The sequence below is a fragment of the Microtus ochrogaster genome, chromosome 8, assembly GCF_000317375.1.
Source record: "Microtus ochrogaster isolate Prairie Vole_2 chromosome 8, MicOch1.0, whole genome shotgun sequence".
Lineage (NCBI taxonomy): Eukaryota > Metazoa > Chordata > Mammalia > Rodentia > Cricetidae > Microtus > Microtus ochrogaster.
The window spans coordinates 82,383,798-82,394,684 of record NC_022015.1 but is presented as its reverse complement, the minus strand read 5'-3'; the positions used below and the strand labels follow the sequence as shown (position 1 = coordinate 82,394,684).

Sequence of the window (10,887 nt, the reverse complement as noted above, 5' to 3'; positions counted from 1 at the left end):
TGTAGACAGACGGACAGTCCTGTCTGATGGACTGTGTGGAGGAGGGTGCCATGTAGACAGACAGACAGTCCTGTCTGATGGACTGTATGGAGGGTGCCGTGTAGACAGATGGACAACCCTGTCTGATGGACTCTGTGGAGGGTGCCGTGTAGACAGACGGACAGCCCTGTCTGATGGACTGTGTGGTGGACGGTGCCATGTAGACAGACGGACAACCCTGTCTGATGGACTGTGTGCACAGTGCCGTGTAGACAAACGGACAGCCCTGTCTGATGGACTGTGTGGAGGAGGGAGCCATGTAAGTAGACAGTCCTGTCTGATGGACTGTGGTCTGAATAGTCTCTTAGAATGTGAAAGTCAAGTCATGATTTGGAGGTGTGTGCACATGTGTCTAGGGTCCTCACCAGTTTTCTATAGGATGAACATGGGGGACAACCCATTTTCTGTTTTGATAGACCAAAGCGCTTGGTATTTTGTATAATGGTTTTTGAGTACCTATGGCCAAGCCCTTGTAGTAGGAATAAAATTCTTTGCTCTCAGAGAAAATGTTTACCCTTGAGGGAGGCTGGCCTCAGCAGACTGTGAAGAAAAAGGGCCGCACAGCCTCATTAATGTGTACCAGCCCCCAGGGGAGTGATTGCCCAATGCAGCTGGAAACTGGAGTAGTTGAAGAGGAAAAGGAAACAAGGGGGTTTAGGGACTTTGAGGGGTAAATAGCTGCAGGGGATCATGAATGAGCTGGGAAAACAGTGCCGGGGACAGAGTTCTCTGGGAGGGAGATAGATGAGCCGTGGGACTTCCAGTCTGGCGGCAGCCTTCCTACCTGCTGAATGGGGTTCTAGGAGTTTCAGAGAGCCCCTCCCAATGCCTTAGTTCAGGGGAGACCACAGAGAACTAGGAAGTCAGACAGTTTCCAAGGCCTCCCACTTACCTTTATTTAAAGTTCAACTTGCTCCATACTTTGTGGGGTGGTTTTCTGAGCCACTAAGGGTAGGAGCTTCGGTGAGAGTTCTCTGCTTTGCCTCTTGGGTGTGGCCCACCTCAGTATAGCTGGGGACCAGAGATGGGGTGACTGAAAGCTTAGAGTTCATAAAGTTTGTTTGTTTGTAGCTGTGTCAGGGGTGGTGGCCCCAACCCCAATGGTGCTGGCTCGTAGTACTTAGGAAAACACGTTAAATGTTGAATAGTTGACAGTGACATCCTAGCTCATGCAGTAAATGCTGTCTAGTTGAAACCTCCAGGTAGCAAGGATGGTGGAAAAGCTCTCAGTCAAGAGGATCTGTCTGCTGGGATGAGCTTTTCCTTCGGCATATTTCCTGTGGCTGTCTTGATTTTGATCCTGAGCTCTGCCTTTGTAAAATAACTGGAGAACAAGAAGTAAATAGTTCTGTCCATTTTAATGCTTCTCAGAGAGTTCTACGTGCTCCAGTGTTGTGACGATATAAACAATGACATTATGATTTCTGAAGGAAAGTCATCCACTACTTTGACTTTTTAGTGGCCGTTGTTTTACTTTCTTCATTATACTGAGTCACATAAAGCCATTTTCACAAAATCTGCATTTTCTTTGAGTACATTCTCCATTGTGGGCAGTGTACACATGTCCTTTTTCCTTATCGCTAGCAGTCACTCAGAGGATCTGAGTAAAATGGTTACGTCTGTCCAGATTTATAAGGGATTCTTTGCCTTAGGAATGTGTTGTCCATTTTTTATATTGTTATTGTTATTTATGTGTATCTGAGTATGTGTCTGAGCAGGAGGAAGCCATGGGGTGGAAGTACAGGCGGTTGTGAGCTGCCTTATGCGGGTGCTGGGGATCACACTCGAGTCCCCTGCAAGAGCAGTGCATATTCTTGACCACTGAGCCGTCGCTCAGCCCTGGCTGTCAGTGTTGATCGACAGCAAAGGCTAATGGTCCTAACTTGAACTTTCTCTTTTGCTGCTATACTACTTCTTCAAGAGAACTTGCATTTTCTGCACATTAAAGACAATGGACATTTTATTCTGTTTTCCCATCCTATTCATTTATAGCCACAGTTTAGAAAATACCAGATGTGCCCAGTAACATATGATCAATTTCAGTGTCTGACTCTTACTTTCACATCAGAGTCCAAGAGGCAATTGCTGAAGTGGCTGCTGAGTTGAACCCAGATGGATCTGCCCAGCAGCAGTCCAAAGCCATCCAGAAAGTGAAAAAGAAAGCCCGGAAGATCCTGCAGGAAATGGTTGCTACTGTCTCCCCAGGCTTGATCAGGTATTTAGGGGATGGTGACTTGAGGCCAAAGCCAGCGTCTTTCTATCACTATTATCTTTTTATAACTATTGGATCTTCCTTTCCTAGCTGAAGGAAAACATGTGAGCAAAGATGTGGATGTATTTCAGTGTGAAATCTACTTACTCAAATGTAAATAGCATGATAAAGACTTCGATCTGCCTTTGTCCCTGCTGATTAGTAGCAGCTACTGTATTATGGGTGTCGCCTATTCTCAAATGGCTGAGCCTCGTTTCCTATAGGGAGTGGGTGCCTGTGTTAGAAGGATCCTTTCGCTCACTAATTTAGTATGACGTTCACCTTTGCCGGACTGAGTGCTTTCAGAGGAAAGTGTGTTCACAGTCTACGGCGGGAAGATACTCGTGTGAGCAGTGTCTGTATACATTAGAATACTCATTCACAGTTCAGATACCTAAGTGCACACACATGAAGTCACTTACAAGTGCTTTTAGGTTGTGGACTCAAACCATGGGAGGAAAGTGAACTGTATGCAGATTTATAACATACACATGTTTGTCTATGTTTGTATGGACTCAAATGTTTATATTTCTTTCAGGCTGACTGGCTGGGTATTGCTAAAGCTCTTCAACAGTTTCTTCTGGAACATTCAAATTCACAAGGGTCAGCTTGAGATGGTTAAAGCTGCAACTGAGGTAAGGTTATCTGCTCCACCCTCTGTCTCTCCTGAGGGTGTGGTGTGCTGTCGGGATTCTGGAGGCTTTTGGGAGCGTCCCACTTGTGATAACTGCAGTTGATTTTGGGAGAGAAGCAGGGCCTATCAAAAATGTATAGGACTGCTTTTCTAAGTTACCTGGGGACAACCCTGAACACTACGTAATACCTGTTTTATACACAGGGAGACAGAGATGGAGGCGTAGGTGGTAGGGAAACATTAACCCAAGTCACAGATAGTAAGTAATTTTCTTAGTGTTTTAAATCAAGCCTGGCTCCAAAGAGCTCTGCTCATTTTCCGTAATGAAGACTGCATCTCACAAGAGGTGTGGTCGGCTTGAACTTGTTGATTCTTCCCCCACTAGTTGCTGTTGTTGTAGTAGCGGATCTTATATCTGGATATGTAGGCCCTGGAGAATCACTGGAGCATGTTTGTAGAGAGTGAGTCATTGATTAGCCAGTGATGAGTGACCGTAACCAAATGCAGTGGCGAAGTGGGACTGACCGATAACACCTGAGCTTTAAGGTTGGTGCCTCCCTCTACCCTAGACGAATCTGCCGCTCTTGTTCCTGCCGGTGCATAGATCCCACATCGACTATCTGCTGCTCACCTTCATTCTCTTCTGCCATAACATCAAGGCGCCGTACATCGCCTCCGGCAATAACCTCAACATTCCCATCTTCAGGTGAGATCAGCTTCGTTTGAAATTCAAGGTATTAAAAAGATTGTTCTGTCTGACATGTTGGACATGCCTTTAGTCATGGTGTTCAAGAGGCTGAGGCAGGTGGATTTCTGAATTCTAGGCTGTCTTGGTGCACATTGCAGGTTACTGGTCTGCCAGGGCTGTATAGTGAGTCTCTGTTTCAAAAAACAAAAAAGGATTGGTTTGAATTTGGCACTTTTTTTGTTATCTTTGATACATGTTATAAAAGTGGCATTAGCCCTTTTTTATTAGAAAACCAATGCTTCATTGTGTAGCCTTTGGCTGGTAAACATTGTTCCTCACCGTATTTCTGTGTATGGGCTGCATGGTGGACTGTGCCTACGCAAGCTTGAGGGGCAGTGTTCGTCAGGTGGATGGACGGGCTGTTAGGAAGTAGTGAAGCAGGGTATGGCATCAGCCCTGTCAGAGGAGGCTTAGATGCTAGCTCTGTGGTAGATAAAGGCTGGCGACACTGGCCCTGCTGTTTTCTTGACCTCATGATGGAGAGATTCCGATGCAACCCAGGAGGTGTTTCTCTGCGTTCCCAGAGGATGCTGTGCATTCTACTGAAAGGGAGCAGTGTGTTCAAAGGCAGCGACTCAAGAGCAAGGTGGTGGGAATGTGGTGGGTGGGCAAGCAGGTAAGTTGGCAGCTCAAGGAAAGGCCAGAGGCTGGAGGGGCAGCTGCACGGATAGTGAGGGCTAGTTCAAGAGCAGCTCTGAGCTGAGGGTTGGTGTCTGTCCTGGCTTTGAACACTGATCTGGTCAGACCTGTATGTTGAGTGGCCATTCTAGCATTGAAGAAATTAATTTTGATTCTGTTGTGAAAGTTCTGGCAAATGATGAGAGCTTACATCAGAAGTATAGCTGTGTTCTTGGGGAGGAGGGCAGAGGCTCACTAAAGGAATTAGTGAGCTAAGTTCCCAAGAGTCAGGTCTTGCCCAGATGTGGAGCTCAGACGAGGGTGTAGGAGACTGGATCTGCTCTAAGTCTGCTCGCTGAGGAGCCAGCGAGGACTGGGTGGAACTGAGAAATGGAATTTTAACTCCAAGCAGCGCAGAGCACTGAGGCCAGCTCTGTGATCTGACGTGACTTAGGAGGGTGAACACAGAGAGAAACTGTAGGGAGAGTTGGTGGCCTGGCAGGCGGAGACTCCTACAGTGGCATCCAGAGTCCTGGCCTCGCCCTCATGGTGCAAGGTGCTCTGTCCTGGTTCCCAGAGTGCTGCAGCTAGCCAGACAGATGTCATCAGCAGAAGTCAGTGGATTTATTCCATTGAGCATCAAGCAAACATGGACAAGACACATACAGTCCTCGCTATCAAATAGCTTGTTGTATAATGGGAGCCCGGACAAACAGCCAGCCTACAGGAGGAACATGCTTTCCTTTCCCAGGACTAGATCAACCGTGTGATACTCCAGGTATCTTTTCCCAGCACCAAGGGACAGAAGCTAAATTAAACATTATCAACAAGGTTGACTGGGAAGATGGTACAGCTGGAAAACTGCTTGTAGGCTTGAGGATCTGAGGTGGGAAAAAGTGTGGGTGTGGTGTCTGCTTGTGATCTCAGCATTGGGACAGGCAGAACCTCAGGCCTCTCTGGGCAGTCAACCTAGCCTGTTTGTCAGGTTCCAGGCTGGTTAGAGACCCAGTCTCAAACTATAGATAGATAGGTCTTGATTAATGACACTCGTGGTAGTGCTCTGGGCTCACGTGCATCTACATATACACATTCACGCATGTGCACACACATACACACACAGAGACAGAGAGACAGAATGAGGGACAGACAGACACAGACACACAGGAAGGCCTGCTCTCAGAACTAAGGTGTCTCTTCTGCTGGTGCTCTCCTGTGGTCATTCCTCATCTAGTTCTCGTGAGGCTTTTATTAAGTGTCAGTATGGATAATTTCTCATAATTGAGCGTTTCCTTTTAGGAGCTCATGCCAGCCTTTGCTTGGCTTGCCTTTCCTTCAGATACAGCGGACTGTAGACAAACTTGTCTGTCTGCAGTTTTCTTTCGCCACATTTTTACATCTCCACAGTGACAGCACATCTCAGGGTACACTGTTCCCTCACTGAATTTCTTCTGAGAATTTCAGAGTGATTCCGTACTTCACCCACATCTCACCCTGAAGGAGACCAGAGTATGTTAACATTTTAATATAGCATGGCTATTCACACCAGTGTGAACGCTGTCTGTTTACACCAGTGTGAATGCTAATGTCTGTTTACACCAGTGTTAATGCTAATGTCTGTTTACACCAGTGTTAATGCTAATGTCTGTTAACACCAGTGTGAATGCTAACATCTGTTTGAAGACAATTGCTCCATTTGAGACTGTATATTCAGGAAATCTGACAAACTTTCAACTTCATATCTAAACTTATCAGTGTTGCAGAAGGAGTCTTGGGGTTGGCAGCAGAACTGTTTTGTTTCTGTGTGTGCAAATGAACCTAGGTTTTGGTTTTTTAGACAATAGGTTGGAAGAGGGGATCTGACGTCCTGGAATTATAGTTACAGAGGGTTCTGAGCTGTCCCATGTAGGTGCTGGGCATTGAACACAGGTCCTCTGAAAGAGCAGCCAGTGTTCTTAACTGCTGAGCTGTCTCTCTAGCCCCTGTTTCCTGTTTTATATTTGATTTTGGTTTGATAAAATTACTCTTCCCAGAGGGACCTCACTAGTTATTTGAGAGGATTGTCCTTCAAGGACATTAGTTTACTTTGCAAATCTGCCATGGGCCAGTGTCTATTTGTCTGAAGCCTAAGACAGACTCTTTGGAAAGAGTTTGGAGAGCATGGATAGGGTTTAAAAAACTTTCCTTTTATTGGTTGATTCTTTTTGTTTGTTTGTTTCTGTTTCCAAGACAGGATTTTACTCTGTCACTCTGGCTGGCCAGCAGTGTAGGCCAGGCTGAACTTGAAAACCCTGTCTCTGCCTCCTGAGTGCTGAGGATAAAGGCTGCACCACCATGCTCAGCCATTGATTTGGTTTTGACAGTTTCATAGATGTATGTAGTATATTCTGATTATTCCCCTCCTCAGCCTCTCTTATTTTTCTCCTACCTCTGTTAACCTTACCCCATCCCTACCAGTCAGCCCTTTCTCATTCATGGCTTTTACTTTTGTTTTCTTTTGTGTATGTGACCCATTTGTGTTTAATTTTTTTAAGATTTATTTCTTTCATGTGTATGAATGTTTTGCCTGCATGTATGTATAAGCATCACTTGTGTGCCTGGTGTCCAAGGAGTTCAGAAAAGCATGTCAGATCCCCTGGAACTGGAGTTACAGATGGTTGTGAACCACCATGTGGGTGGTGGGAATTGAACCAGGGTCCTCAAGCAAGAAGTCAGTGCTCTTAATTCCTGAGCTATCTGTCCAGGCTGTGAGCCATTTAGTTTAACCAAGACCACCCATCTGTGTGAGCACCGGACAGTCTGTTCACGGGAGCCTGGAGGACTCCATCTATGTGACCACTGGACAGACTGTTCATGGGAGCCTGGAGGACTCCCATCTGTGTGACCACTGGACAGACTGTTCACGGGAGCCTGGAGGACTCCATCTGTGTGAGCACTGGACAGAGCTATCTACTAGAGCTTGAAGGACTCCCATCTACATGACCACTGGACAGACTATTCACTGGAGCCTGGAGGATTCCCAACTGCATGAACACTGGACAGACTCTCCACTGGAGCCTGGAGGGCTCCATCTGTGTGACCACTGGACAGACTGTTCATGGGAGCCTGGAGGACTCCCAACTGCATGATCACTGGACAGACTGTCCACTGGAGCCTGGAGGTTTCCCAACTGCATGATCACTGGACAGACTGTCCACGGGAGCCTGGAGGACTCACCAGTGGATATATAGAGAGAGGCAGTGACTCTACTTTTAAATCTAGAAGCATTCCAAAATCTTCAAAACTGTTTCATAACCTTTGAGGATGACATCAAATCAGAACTCCTTTTTGGCTTAGAACTTCTGCAGCGGTACCCCAGAGGCTTAGAACTTCTGTAGTGGTACCCCAGAGGCTTAGAACTTCTGCAGCGGTACCCCAGAGGCTTAGAACTTCTGCAGCAGTACCCCAGAGGCTTAGAACTTCTGCAGCGGTACCCCAGAGGCTTAGAACTTCTGCAGCAGTACCCCAGAGGTTGAGAACTTCTGCAGCAGTACCCCAGAGGCTGAGAACTTCTGCAGCAGTACCCCAGAGGCTGAGGAATGGGTGAAGCGTGTCGACGGCATGAAAACTGAGCTTTGCATTTCCACTGTCAACATTCAAATGACACGGGACTTCTGTCTGCATGGACAGTGCTGTGGAGTAGCTTGACATTTGAGTCTTTCCATGTTTCCTTATAAGTAATTAGTGCGTTCTCTCATTTGTAGCACCTTGATTCACAAGCTTGGGGGCTTCTTCATAAGAAGGAGGCTTGATGAAACCCCAGACGGACGCAAAGACATTCTCTATAGAGCGCTGCTTCATGGGGTGCGTATGGCCTTTAATTTCCCTCAGCGCTGTAGTGTTAGCCATCACAGAGAGCGATGGAGCTGTGTTGTAACTAGGATTTTTATAAATTTGTTCTTTGATTTGGGAGATGACTGGCCAGAGATGAGTCACCATTTTTTTTTTTTTTTTTTTTTTTTTGTAATCTGCCCCGTATGACTTTGGTGGGATGCTCTGTAGTTCTGGATAAGGGGAAATGATTAGTTAGTGGTGACGTTACATTTTCCCCTGTTTCGTCTTAATATTCTGCTGTTCTAAGCTGAACTGAATTGTGAGGTCCTAGTTGATGTCTGATTCTCTCCTGTCTCAGCACATAGTTGAACTGCTCCGGCAGCAGCAGTTCCTGGAGATCTTCCTGGAAGGCACGCGCTCCCGGAGTGGGAAGACCTCCTGTGCTCGGGCAGGGCTGCTGTCGGTGATAGTGGACACTCTGTCCTCCAACACTATCCCTGACATCCTTGTCATTCCTGTGGGCATCTCCTATGATCGGATAATCGAAGGCCACTACAATGGTGAACAGTTGGTAAGGAGCCAGCCCGCACAAGGCCGTCTTCCCCTTTCAAACTTTGCTTTTATATTGAATGGTTAGTGTTAGATCAGAGTGGCATTTTGCTAACGTGATTTTTCTTGTTGCTTACCTGAAACCTGCCTGAATGGGCATGGTGAGCTGCCTTCATCGTGTCTGTCAGCTTGTGAGTGAGTCTCTTGTGTTTCCCTGGGCTTGGAGAAGTATGTGAACTCATACGTCAGTGCTGGCCTTGATCAAGGGATTGCAGGTGGAAAGCCACTTGTCAGTGAGCTGTGATGTCCACTATGTGGGCAGTGTGGGTATCCATGCTCTCCTCTCTGAGGTCTATGGCTTGATTCTGAGCGAATTTCAGTGAAGCCAGAAGACCGCTGGGTCACATTGGCTGAGCAACTGCAAAGTGATGTGAGAAATGGGAGTGATCTTTTCAGCAAACTTTTGCCAAAATATGCCCAAGTCATAAATAAGCACTTAGATTGAATATCAGAAAGTCATCACCTGTGAACCTAGCACCCAGATGATGGAGTGACGTCAGGGCCCCAGAAATCTTCCCATACCTTTCCTCTTAGTTTCCGCCAGGAGAGCCGCTTGTCCAGCCTCTTGCAGAGAGATTGGTTTTCTGCATTGCTGAACTTTATATAATAATAATTAATAATAATAATGTTATGTGGTTCTTTTGTATCTGATTACCTGTAAGCTCAGTCACTTGTGAGGCTCAGCCTTGAATGCAGTTCAGACCCCACAGGGGAGATGTTCCACTGTGTGAATAAATCACCCACAGGGCTCTTTAGTCCAGCGCATTTCTCCTGGAGCCCGCTGGGTTCACTGTGGATTGTGTGTGTTGAGGAAGGGAAGTGCTAGCTGTAATCTAAGGGTACTCGGTTTGTAAGCACCGCCCCGTCCATCAGGTATATCTCCCAGATGGCTTCGCTAGCCGACCACTCTGAGCAGCAGTGTGCGGTGCCAGAGGGGCCGGTTTGTTGACTTAGTGTGGAAGTCTTGGGCAAAGCATGTGCTTCAAAGTTTGTGCTCCAGTGTGTCAGAATCTGGAGGGTTCCTGGCTGCTGGAGGATTTAAGGATAGTGGACTGATGTCTCTCGACCATCTGTGCCATCACTGTGTGCCTTGTGGGATGACTTGTTAAGCAAATACTTTCAAGTGTCTCATTAGTGGGAAGGCCACCGTGAGACTGGCTGGCATCCCCCACTTTGGAGAGCAGTTTCCAGGACATTATGTCATTTTGTCCTTCACTGTTCTGAGCTGTGTCTTTGTGAATTGAGGGAATGCGTTCTCAATGTGCTCGCGTTACATTTTTCTCTTTGCTCAGTTTCCTCCCCTGAATGACACGGCTACGTCTGTGAGCATCTTTGAATACTAGGCACTTTCTGTCAGGTTTCAGGTAAAGCAGTCAGGCCTGTCCAGTCTGTGCCCGTGGGTCACATGATCCCAGGGTAACTGTGGCCTGACCCACTTAGAGTCAGAAGGTTGACAGCCCTGACTGCCAGTCACTCACTTTTCATTCTTTACGTATCATTCTTCTTATCAAGGTAGGACTCAAGTTTCTATGAAGAAATTATTCTAAGCCAGGCATGGTGTCTCATGGCTGTCTCTGAACAGTTGCAAGGGGGCGGGGCTGGAGGATTGCAGGTTTGGATATCATAGTGAGACTGTCTCAAAAGAAACAGCATCACACCAGAGCACCCTCCCCTTCCCTGCTGTATTTAGGGCAAGCCCAAGAAGAATGAGAGTCTCTGGAGCGTGGCGAGAGGCGTCATCAGGATGCTGCGGAAGAACTACGGATACGTCAGGGTGGACTTTGCACAGCCATTTTCCTTGAAGGTGAGACAGTCTGTGGAAGCCCTGGCCTGAAGCTTGTGTCCGCAGTTCCTCTTAACTGCTGAAGACGAAAATACAGTTTATATGTTGTTATGAAGGGTTTTTTCTTTCCTTTTTATTTTTCCAGGAATATTTAGAAAGCCAAAGTCAGAAACCTGTGTCTGCTCCCCTTTCTCTGGAGCAAGCACTGTTACCAGCCATTCTTCCTACAAGGTAGGGTGTTCAGCCCCTGTGCTAGCCCACCTGTTCGGGAACTCTCCTTCCTGCATTGCATGGGGCAGTAGGTTAGCGTTAGTTGGAGCATGCTCCTTCTTGTTCCATCCTCTGCAGTGATAGTCCTCTTGGTTTGATAAAGATGTGGGAATGCTTGCGCTTGC

General features: G+C 46.9%; 1 protein-coding gene across 4 annotated transcripts in view; it reads left to right on the top strand.

The window, feature by feature from the left end:
* Positions 1-10,887, top strand: part of Gpam (glycerol-3-phosphate acyltransferase, mitochondrial) — a 61,694-nt gene that overhangs the window by 39,168 nt on the left and 11,639 nt on the right. For all 4 annotated transcript variants that reach the window (XM_013348172.2, XM_013348173.2, XM_013348171.2 and 1 more), the window contains exons 7-13: positions 2,108-2,254; positions 2,829-2,925; positions 3,494-3,630; positions 8,031-8,130; positions 8,459-8,671; positions 10,400-10,513; positions 10,638-10,723. In XM_013348172.2, coding sequence (XP_013203626.1) covers positions 2,108-2,254; positions 2,829-2,925; positions 3,494-3,630; positions 8,031-8,130; positions 8,459-8,671; positions 10,400-10,513; positions 10,638-10,723 — 894 coding nt within the window. The remainder of the gene's footprint in view (positions 1-2,107; positions 2,255-2,828; positions 2,926-3,493; positions 3,631-8,030; positions 8,131-8,458; positions 8,672-10,399; positions 10,514-10,637; positions 10,724-10,887) is intronic.